At 44.6% G+C, this 12118-nt stretch overlaps 1 protein-coding gene across 3 annotated transcripts in view; it reads right to left on the bottom strand.

Moving 5' to 3' along the window:
• plcb1 (phospholipase C beta 1) overlaps positions 1–12118 on the bottom strand; it is an 834527-nt gene that overhangs the window by 124616 nt on the left and 697793 nt on the right. For all 3 annotated transcript variants that reach the window (XM_072581462.1, XM_072581463.1, XM_072581461.1), the window contains 2 exons: positions 8824–8908; positions 4452–4576 (listed from right to left, as the gene is read on the bottom strand). In XM_072581462.1, coding sequence (XP_072437563.1) covers positions 4452–4576; positions 8824–8908 — 210 coding nt within the window. The remainder of the gene's footprint in view (positions 1–4451; positions 4577–8823; positions 8909–12118) is intronic.

The raw sequence follows: 12118 nt of genomic DNA, 5'->3' as shown, positions 1-12118 counted from the left end.
TCTAATCTCTAACCAAGTAAGGGGGTGGAAGGACATAACAGGACCAACATTGACATGATAGGTCAAATGGCCTCCTTCTGCACTGTGTGAATCTATCAGTTCGACACCAGACTAAGTGGACAAACTAGGTTAGATATTCATGAAGAAAGAAAGCCTATTGCCTTTCTCTTCCTCAGTTTTGAAGGATTGTGTACACATCATGTTTCATGGATAAAGGATAAATCCACCTTCAGAATGGTCTTTTTAAAAAAAAGTGTAGTTGCTACAGCCCTGCCATCCAGCAGCTAAAGTTAAAAATCACACAACACCAGGTTATAGTCCAACAGGTTTATTTGGAAGCACTAGCTTTCGGAGCACTGCTTCTTCTTCAATCAGGGAACACTTCAGCAGATCAGGGACCTGAGAATCTTCAGGTGACCATCCTCCAAGGTGGACTTTGGGACAGGCAACAACGCAAAGTGGCTGAGCAGAGGCTGATAGCCAAGTTCAGTATCCATGGGGATGGTCTCAACTGGGACCTTGGGTTCATGTCACACTACAGGTGACCCCACTACACTATGCATACATACATACACACATACACACGTGCACACACGCAGACTCTCTCTCTCATACATACGCTCTCTCTCATACACACACATCCCCCACACTGACACCCATGCACACACCCTCTCACAAACTTATACTCCATCACACCCACACACACACTTTACCGAGCTTTCACACATGCAAATACACATTCTCTCATGTGCACTCACACACTCACATGCACACACTCTCTCTCATGCACGCACATACAGACAAGTCAATGGGGAGGATTTGCAGACACATTCTATTTTGCTCAAAAAATGTCCAATCTGCAGGCAGTCAATCCATGTCATACTTTGTAAATTCCACTTTGGAAATAGAACCAGTCTGACTTAAGTTTGGGATACAGACAGACTCTGACCTCACACCTATAATGCCTTGTCTGAGCTGAGATGTCACCTTTTGTTAGAAAACCTTAAGTTACCTCGAAAAGGTGACTTAAAAGAAGTTCTGGGATTTACAAATTAATGAACCGAAACGTGCAACCCATTCTAAAAGATGAAAGACTTAACAATCCTTGTTTGTTCAATATATAGCTGTATGACACTGTAATCTTCTGCTAGAAATTCTGCGTCTTATGATCTTATACTCCACAACCACCTGATGAAGGAGCAGTGCTCTGAAAGCCAGTGCTTCCAAATAAACCTGTTGGACTATAATCTGGTGTTGTGTGATTTTGAACTTTGCCCACCCCAGTCCAACACTGACTCCTCCACATCATCCAGGAGCTAAATTAAGCTCATGATTCTCCTCTCTCCTCCAATAATGCCCATTAAACATTATAAATATTTCAGATTTGATTTGATAGCTTGAAGATTCGAAGTTAAGGTTAGTAACTCGGCTTTCAACAATTATGAATGAATGCACAAGGCTCCAGTGGCTTGGATAACCCACTTCTCCGAGTATGGAGGGCATTCTGGTCTGGAGGGACTGCAAAAGTTGCTAAAGTAATGCAATATTAATGGCTCCCGCTTTCTCAACAGGCTCTCATTGTTGTTGAAGTTCATCTATTAGAAAGGAATCTCATAAAAAGATCCCACTCTCACCAGCTAATGTCCAACACAGCCAGTCTTGCTCATTTGTCTGTATATGAATGTTCCACACAGCACAACATCACAAATATCAGCAGGATTGACTCTTTAACCCCATTCAATAAGATCACGACTTAATATCATCGCAGTCCACGCTCGCAAGACTTAGGGCATTAGATTTGATTCTGTGATTGGACAATACTTGCTGAACAACCTTGGGTGTGCGAGGATTTACACGACCAACCAATTTAATAATAGGTTCACTTACTCTGGCAAGGAGCTACAAATGCATTGTTTGTAGGGAAAAGTAACACTCAAGGCATTGTGCACTTTAAAAAAAAACATCAAATGTATGGGAGAGAAGATCTCCAATGCAGTCTCTATGGCAATGTCTTGAGCCATCAGACATCAATTTGCCAATCAATCAGCACTGATTTCTCAGGCAGTGTTAATTGGTCCTCCTTTATAAATTTTGCAAGCCACAAGATGAAAGATTTTGATTTTGTCAATGTACATAGAGGATCTTCAACCTGAACTCCATTGAGTCATAGAGATGAACAGCATGGAAACAGACCCTTTGGTCCAACCCGTCCATGCCGACCAAATATCCCAACTCAATCTTGTCCCACCTGCCAGCACCCGGCCCATATCCCTCAAAATCGATCAACCTCCTTTCAACAAACACCATCGAGTTAGACCCCATCTACCACCCCCTGAGAAAAATATCAGGAAATTACATCACCAAAGGAAATGGTGTCACCACAGGAAATGACATCACCAACCCAAAGAAACCCAAACATATAAATAGAAAGCAGGAATTATCAACAGTGCTTCGCCCACTGAAGATGTTACCTAGTCGGGTGACAAAACGTCTGGAAATGCGCCTTCTAGCTCAGCGAGCAAACCTATATTCCTCTAAACCTTTCCTATTCATAGACCCATCCAGATGCATTTTAAATGTTGTAATTGTACCAGCCTCCACCACTTTCTCTGGCAGCTCATTACATACACGTACCACCCTCTGCATGAAAAAGTTGCCCCTTAGGTCTCTTTTATATCTTTCCGCTCTCACTCTAAACCTATGCCCTCTAGTTCTGGACTCCCCCACCCCAGGGAAAAGACTTTGTCCATTTATCCTATCCATGTCCCTCATGATTTTATAAGCCTCTCTGAGGTCGCCCCTCAGCCTCTGATGCTCCAGGGAAAACAGCCCCAGCCTGTTCAGCCTCTCCCTATAGCTCAAATCCTCCAACCCTGGCAACATCCTTGCAAATCATTTCTGAACCCTTTCAAGTTTCACAACATCTTTCCAATGGGAAGGAGACCAGAATTGCACGCAATATTCCAACAGTAGCTTAATCAATGTCCTGTACAGCCACAACATGACCTCCCAACTCCTGTACTCAATACTCTGACCAATAAAGGAAAGCATACCAATCACCTTCTTCACTATCCTATCTACCTGCGACTCTACTTTCAAGGAGCTATGAACCTGCACTCCAAGGTCTCTTTGTTCAGCAACACTCCCTAGGACCTTACCATTGAGTGTATAAATCCTGCTAAGATTTGTTTTTCCAAAATGCAGCAACTCACATTTATCTAAATTAAACTCCTTCTGCCACTTCTCAGCCCATTGGCCCATCTGATCAATCTTGCGACTTCATCTCAGGTCTGGGGATTCACTTAGTACCCAAACATCAATCAATCCCAGACTTGAATTTTCACAATGACAGAGCATCCACAGCTCTCTGTGGTCCAGAATTCCAAAGATTCTTGACCTTTATAATGTTTGCAGATGATACCAAAATTGGAGGTGCAGTGGACAGCAAAAAAAGTTACCCCAGGGGACAACGGGATCTTGATCAGATGGGCCAATTGGCCAAGGAGTGGCAGATGGAATTTAATTTAGATAAATGTGAAGTGTTGATTTTTGGAAACGCAAATCAGAGCAGGACTTAGACACTTAATGGTAAGGTCCGAGGGATTATTGCTGAACAAAGAGACTCAGGTCCATAGCTCCTTGAAAGTGGAGTCGCAGGTAGATAGGATAGTGAAGAAAGCGTTTGGTATGCTTTCCTTTGTTGGTCAGAGTATTGGATATTGGAATTGGGAGGTCATGTTACGGATGTACAGGACGGTGGGTTTGGGATATTGCAGCAATTCTGGTCTCCCTCCTATAGGGAGGATGTTGTGAAACTTGAAAGGGTTTAGAAAAGATTTATAAGGATGTTGCCGGAGTTGGAGAGTTTGAGGTAAAGGGAGAGGCTGAATCGGTTGTGATGTTTTCCCTGGACCATCTGAGGCTGAGGGGTGACCTTATCGAGGTTTATAAAATCATGGGGGGCATGGATAGGATAAATAGACAAAGTCCTTTCCCTGGGGTGGGGGAGTCCATAACTAGAGGGCATAGGTTTAGGGTGAGAGGAGAAAGATTTAAAAGGGACTGAAGGGGCAACTTTTTTCACACAGAGGGTGGTGCGTGTATGGAATGAGCTGCGAGAGGAAGTGGTGGAGGCTGGTACAATTACAACATTTAAGAGGCATCTGAATGAGTACATTATTAAGAAGGGACAAGAGGGATATTGGCCAGGTGCTGGCAAATTATGTTCTGATATCCGGTTGGCATGGACAAGTTGGCTGTACATCTCTCTGACTCAATGACTTTGGAGTGAGGACATTTCTCCCCATGGCAGTCCAAAGTGGCTGACCTTTTGTTCTGAGATTATGATCCGTTGTTCCAAACTTCCTAACCAAAAAGAGATTAGCCTCTCAAGCATTGACCCTGTCAGCCCCTCTTCAGAAAAACCAAAGGTAGATGTTTGCAATACTCACCTAATGTCTGGAAGTTAAGAGCTACCAGGTGACATCCGGCATTCCAAAATACCTGAGGCATGTAGTTTGAGGAATCCACTCGGGTTCCCTTCGGATAAATGCGGCTCAGCTGCCTCTTGTTGTATCTGGAGAGAGTGTTTGCTAAGGAAAGGTGCAGAGAAAATGAAGGCCTTGTTTCAAATAGAAACACAGATATTGGGATAAATGAAATCACCGTGAGAAAAAAAAAGGCTGATGAACTTGTGAGCTTCTATTGAGTAGGAGCAGGAGAACAAGTAAACGTCATCCAGCCCCTCAAGACTGAACTCCCATTCAATAATACCAAGGCTAATCTCTACCTCAATCTGTCTTGAAGTCATTTCCCCTCATACTCTTATTAAGGAAACAAACTCAATCAAATGACTCTTGACTTAACTTTACTAAGTGAAAGCGAGAACTGCAGATGCTGGAGATCAGGGTTGAAAAGCGTGGCACTGGAAAAGCGCAGCAGGTCAGGCAGGATCCGAGGAGCGGGAGAGTCTGACCTGCTGTGCTTTTCCAGTGCCACACTCTTAACTTTACAAAGTGTTTGGAGGGAAATAGGCCAAGTGCAGGCAGATGGGACTAGTTTAGTTTGAGATTATGGACAGTATGGACTGTTTGAATTGAAGGGACTGTTTCTGTGCTGTATGACTCTCTGACTAAGTGAGCTAGCGGTTACTGCGCATTCTGGGAGAGTTCCATAATTTTACAGACCTATGCGTGAAGAAGTGTCTTCTATCTTCCCTCCAGAATGACCTAGCTTTGATATTGAAGTCACGTTTCTTACATGTCTTTATTTCTTGACAGTGGCAGAAGTGCTTCTCTCTGTCTCACACTGATAAATTCCTTTCAAAATCTTATAAATCTCCAATCAAAGCATCCCTTCACATTCCCAGGAACACCAGCCTAGTGTGCGTAGTCACCCCTTAATGCCATGGGAACTCGGGAACTCCATGACCTGAAAATCCCCCTCCAAACCATTCACCATCTTGACTTGGAAATGCCGTGTCATTCCGTCAGTGTCATGGGGTCAAAATCCTGGAATTTCCCTCCCTAAAAGTGCTGCAGGAGTCCTTAAAATATTCGGGCTGAAGCAGTTCAAGAAGGTGGCTCAGCACCACCATCTCAAGGGCAATTAGGGACGGGCAATAAATGCAGGTCCAGCCAGCGACACCCATGTCCTGCCAGCGAATAAGAAAAAGCAGGCATTTTCTGCACATCACTCACACGATCGACAAATTGAACTGAATATTGTTCAGAAGAGTTGCTGTCCCCTCCTAGGATCTGAGGACGAAAGGAATATTCTGCTGACAAATAATACTTTGGGAGTATTTTTTAGAAATTCATTCATGGAATGAGGGCGTCACTGGTGGGAATTAATTGCCTGTCCCTAATTGCCCAGGTAATGGTTAATAGTCAACCACATTGCTGTGGGTCTGGAGTCACATGTAGGCCAGACCAGGTAAGGATGGCAGATTCCTTTCCTAAAGGACACTGGCGAACCAGATGGATTTTTCCAACAATTAGTTCATGGTCACCATTAGACTTTTAATTCCAGATTTCCACTGGATTCAAATCTATGGCATTCAACCAGGGTCCCCTGAATGTACATTGAGACACTGATTAATAGTGGAATGATGGTGTCACTTGGCTATCACCTCCTCTTTGAGGGTATTTAAACCCATAACGTACAAATTAATTTAAAAAGACCATTGTGGTAAATTCTAGCTGCACACCTTTCAGGTCCAACGGATCATAACAACATTAAACTCCATTTTAAGGCAACTTCAAAGACTCTGTCACCAAGTTCTCCAATGATGTATTGTCCCACAGAGTGGATGTTGGAGTTTGCATTTAATATAGGAGAGGAGACTTCCTGTGGATTGCCACCTGGCTGTAGACTGAGTGTTCCAATGATCCCAAGAACGATGCTATCAGGACTTCCCAACCCCTGGCAGGATCATCTATGACAGTAAGGCCAGAGGAGAGGAATAATCCAAAATAAGCCCTTAACTGCAATGCAGGGGGAAGATATTAGCGTGACACCGACGGCTACTGATGTACAATAGCATTCCTACGTTAAGAGACATCTGAACAAGGCATCTACCTAGACTTCCCGGGAACGTGTGCCAAATGTGTGTTGGGAGATGTGGCTCTAGGATAAGGCACATCAGCCACACCAGGACCCTGGGTGCTAACATTTATCCACCTCTGAGCTGCCGAATATTTCCAGCACTTAGTCTTTAAATTAAATATTATATAGTCATAGAGTAATATAGCATGGAAACAGGCCCTTCAGCTCAAATTGGTGCACACTAACCATGGTGTCCACTCAGCTAATTGAGTTATCTTGGACTTCTGTTGAAGCAAAATATCCAGCCATCAAGATAAGCCTATAAATTATTCTCCTGCAAGTGAATTAATTTCCAGAAGTTAACACAGGGGCTGCCCAAAGTAATTTGCAAACTGATCAGCATTTCAAGCTGTGCGTGAATATGTGTTCTTATTTAAAAAGAACTTTTTAACAGTTAAGCAACAAAAAAATTATTATTCGAGTCTGTCTTTCTTCTTGCCCATTGCTTGCATTTCTTAAGGGATGTCGCCATCCAGTGGCCATAGTCTGAATGAACAGCTCGCACATTTTATTGTTAAAAATCATAATCTTCCTGCTCAAAGAAAACAAGGTCTGGGTCACCACTCTCAGCAGCAGCAACACCTGGATGCAGAGTGTGAAGATATTATTCAAACGAGAAACCATGTCTTATCTTCTGAAATTCCCCCAACTCAAGATCAAAAGGAAAATCTTATATTTATGTTCCTCCTTGGGACCCTCCAACCACACAGCATCTATGTCGACTTCACCAGTTTCCTCATTTCCCCTCCCTCCACCTTATCTCAGATCCAACCTTCCAATTTGGCAGCTCCCTCTTGAACTGTCCTACCTGTCAATCTTCCTTCCCACTTATCTGCTCCACCCTCCTCTCCGACCTATTACCATCACCCCTCCACCTTCATCTACCTATCACATTCTCAGCTACCTTGCCTCCACCCCAACCCCCCTCCCATTTATCTCTCCACCCCTGAGGTGCACTAGCCTCATTCCTGATGAAGGGCTCACGCCCGAAACGTTGACTCTCCTGCTCCTCGGATGCTGCCTGACTTGGCTGTGCTTTTCCAGCATCACACTCTTGACTCTGATCTCCAGCATCTGCAGTCCTCACTTTCTCCTAGTTATGTTTATGTTGTGTCCATCTCAACTACCAGAGCTCTCAAAGCGTTTTACAGTGAGTAAAGAACTTTTTGAAGTGTCATCACTGTAAAGCAGGAGATAATTTGCACATAAATAGTAAATGACAATGACCAGATAATCTGGTTCTCACGATGTTGGTTGGGTGATAGATATTGGCCAGCAGAAACTTCTGTTCTTCACTTAAATAGTTCCTGGGGAGCCTTTTGCGCTCAGCTGAGAGGGCAGAGTGGGCCTCAGTGTAAAGTCTCGTCTGAAAGGCTACACCTCTGACAGTGCTACACTCCCTTGGTTCTGCATAGGAGTCACAATCTTGAGTAGAGTGATGGTGGCACAGTGGTAGCATCATTAGGTCAACCTTTCACAGGCTGGGCATAATGCCCTGGGGACATGGGTTCAAGTCCCTCCGTTGCATGGGTGGAATTTGAATTTGCTGAATGAAAACTCTGGAACTTAAACCCACTCACAATTTGGGTGATAGCATTAACTATCATCAATTGATTTGGGAATAAAAACATCTGGTTCACCAATGTCCTTGAGGGAAGGAAATCTGCGATCCTTACCTGGTCTGACCGAGATGTGATTCTCGAGCCATAACAAAGTTGTTAACTCCTAACCCTCTGAAACGGTCAACTCTAAAAGTAAGGGGCTGGAAAGGCACAGCAGGTCAGGCAGCATCCGAGGAGCAGGAGAGTCGACGTTTCGGGCATAAGCCCTTCATCAGGAATGTTCCTGATGATGTCGACTCTCCTGCTCCTTGGCTGCTGCCTGACGAGCTGTGCTTTTCCACATCTTTCGGCTCTGTCTCTCCAGCATCTGCAGTCCTCACTTCCTCTTAACTCTAAAAGCAGAGCGAAAGAAAGAAAGAAAGAAATCTGAACAAAAATATGCGAAACAAACGAGGGTCTATTAAGATTCACAATAAGTGGGGGTTTTGAGATCCTTTTTTAAAGTTGTCATCACTTTACATGGTTCAACATCATGTTTGCATCCCGGTGCGTCCTGAATCTCTGGTGAACCTCCCTCTCTACGAAATTAAACATCACCGATTTACGTCTGAGCGAGTGATGGGAACGGTACAGTCAGTATTTGCTGAAGGGATACTCCACAAACTCCACAGGCGATTTCGTCAGCTGCTCCAGAGCCTTGGTCTCCACGAACGACGACATTTCGAAACTTTTGTTGTTCTCTACAAGTGAAAAAACAGAAACACCCAATAACCCACCGCACATCCGGCTGTACCTCTCGGTTAACCTTTCAGCTTTAAGGTAACTGGCTGGCACAGTTCGGCACGGACACTGAGGTGTTGATTTTATTGTACTTGGCACGGTGGGGGGCGCTAAATGCTTTGGAGTGAGATCTAATCGAATGGAGGAATGCAAGGTCACGTTATAAACTGGGGTCGGTGCCGGTGGGGAACGTGAAACACACAAAAACATTTTACAACCTCGAACCCCTTGTTACCTCACCTGTCCTGAGCTGGCGATGAGGATGTAACACCGATAAAATAGAATTGAGCCCTTTGTGAGAGGGAAGGGAAATCTTGCCAATAATTTTAGTACCTGACCAAGAGTTAGCAGAGTAATAGATTAAGAAGAAATCAAAACACTTGTATCGATTTCTAAGTCAATGGGAAACACAGAAATGTAGAAGATAGGTGCAGTAGTAGGCCATTTGGCCCTTCCAGCCTGCCCCACCATTCAATATGATCATGGCTGATCGTGCAATCTCAGTAGCCCATTCCTTTCTCCCCATACCCCTTGATCCCTTTACCCACAAGGGTCATGCCCAGCTCCGTCCTGAATCTATCCAACAAACTGGCCCCAACAGCTTCCTGTCGGAGAGAATTCCACAGGTTCACAACTCTCTGAGTGAAGACATTCTTCCCCATCTCAGTCTTGGATGGCCTACCCCTTATTGTTACACGGTGACCCCGAGTTCTGGACTTCCCCAGCATTGGGAACATTCTTCCCGCATCTAGCCTGTCCAGTCCCAGCAGGATTTTATATGTTTCTGTGCAACTCCCCCCTCATTCTTCTCAATTCCAGTGGGTACAAGCCCAGCCGATCCAGTCTCTCCTCGTATACCATCCTGGGAACAAATATAACAATGTCACAAAAATGTAAGAATAAAACATACCTCAATGTCCTCCATCAATAATTACCCCAGGAGCATTTCAACTAGACTTCATTATCTTTATCGATGGGCTCCTTGTTACAGTTGTTGCAAAAATCTGCTTTGACTAAACCGATCTTCATCGCTGTAATGTCAACTTCACAACAAACCTGAATTACTCATGTGCTACCTTCACTCCCCTCGCTTAAGTCATTGCAATAAACTGCAAAAAGTCAACAAGCTCCAGTGCAGATCCCTGTCTAACATCCCCATTCACCCCGTCACAATCTACAGGAGGCCCTTCATTGTGATATTGCCAGTTAGCAAATTTTCTGTCCACGTTAGTATGTTAGCCCTCACACCACGAACTCCTCCCTTGTGCAATAACCTATTTATGTAGAACCTTCTCAAATCCAAGTAGCATACATCAATGGGCTTCCCTTTGTCCACACTGCATGCCACACACTCAAAGAATTCCAATAAATTGGTGAAACATTTCTGTTTCGCAAAATATGCTGACCCTCTCCAATTCCCTTGTGTGTTTCCGAGTGCCCAGTTATAACCTCCTTCAGCTTCATGAGTGTTGTTGGAGCCCACCCAGGCAAGTGTCACACACCTGACTTGTGCCTTGTGGATGGTGGACAGGCTTTGCAGAGTCAGGAGCTAAGCTAGCCGCCACGGGATTCCTCGCGTCTGACCGGCTCTTGTAGCCGCCGTGTTTAAAATGTCCAGGCCAGTTCAGTTTCTGGTCAGTGCCAACTCCCAGGATGTTGATAATGGTGGATTCAGTGATGGAAATGCCATTAAGATGAGTGGTAGAGCACAGTGTGTGCAGAGGACTCAGATTGCAGAGGGATATGGAGAGTTTAAGAGAGTGGGCAAAGGTCTGACAGATGGAGTACAACGTTCATGAATGTGAAGTCATCCATTTCGGTCGGAATAACAGTATAAAGGGCTTTTATGTGAACACCAAAAAAAAATTGCAACATATTGCTGTGCAGAGGGAGTGGGGTGTCCTTGTGCATGAAGGTTGGTCTGCAGGTACAACAGGTAATTAATAAGGCAAATGGAATTTTGTCCTTCATTGCTAAAGGGACTGAGTTAAAAGATAGGGAGGTTATGCTGCAGCTGTATAGTGTGCTGGTGAGGCCACAACTGGGAGTACTGTGTGCGGTTTTGGTCTCCTTCCTTGAGAAAGGATGTACTGGCACTGGACGGGGTGCACAGGAGGTTCACGACTTTGATTCCGGAGCTGAGAGGGTTGGCTTATGAGGAGAAACTGAGTGGGACTGGGATTACATTCACTGGAATGAAGAAGAATGAGGGGTGATCTCATAAAGTTATATTGAAAACACATAAAATTATGAAGGGAATAGATATGATAGAAACAGGGAGGTTTTTTCCCACTGGCAGGTGAAGCTGGAACTCATGGGCATAGCCTCAAAATAACGAGGAGCAGATTTAGGACTGAGCTGCGGAGGAACTTCTTCACCCAGAGGATTGTGAATCTGTAGAACTCCCCGCCCAGGGAAGCAGTTGAAGCTACCTAACTGACTTTTTTTATTAGAAGAATACTAAATGTGGTTCAGGTATGCAGGCAAGGGTCGATTCCAGGCTTGGTAGTCTCCCTGGATGTAGAGAAAGTGTTTGACGAGGTGGAGTGGCTGTACCTCTTTTATGTCCTGGAGCGGTTTGGTCTTGGAGGGGTCTTTGCCAGGTGGGTGGCAGTGTTATATAGTGACCCTAAAGCAGCGGTTCTCGCTAATGGTCTAAGGCCTGACAATTTTAGTATTGGTAGAGGCAGCCGACAGGGAATGCCCCCTTTCACCATTGCTGCTTACATTGGTGATAGAGCCGTTGACAGAGGCCATCCAGAGGGACCCCAATATAATTGCCCTGGAGAGAGGATCAGGAGGGTATAAGATCACCCTTTTACACAGATGATGATCTTCTCTTTCTAATGAACCCAACAATATCTGTGCCTTGTTTAATACAAGTGACTAATCTATCTGGATCTTTCTCAGGATGTAAAATCAATATTATGAAGTCGGAGTCCATGCCTGTGGGGGGTCTTGTCAGAGTACCCGATCTTGGGGGTGGAACCCGTTTTCCTTTCGGGTGGAGACAGAGAGGTTTCCTGTATTTCGGCGTTTTTATCACCCTGGCCTTCCATCAATTATATAACACTAACTTTGTGCAGTTGCTAGAGAGGATAAAACAGGGCCTTCAGCGCTGGGAAGATCTTCCGTTTTCCTGGTTGGGTAGAATAGCTCTGGTCAAAATG

The sequence above is a fragment of the Chiloscyllium punctatum genome, chromosome 11 (genome assembly GCF_047496795.1).
Source record: "Chiloscyllium punctatum isolate Juve2018m chromosome 11, sChiPun1.3, whole genome shotgun sequence".
Classification (NCBI taxonomy): Eukaryota; Metazoa; Chordata; class Chondrichthyes; order Orectolobiformes; family Hemiscylliidae; genus Chiloscyllium; species Chiloscyllium punctatum.
Note: the sequence above shows the minus strand (reverse complement) of the source record. Positions and strands in the feature narration are given on the sequence as shown.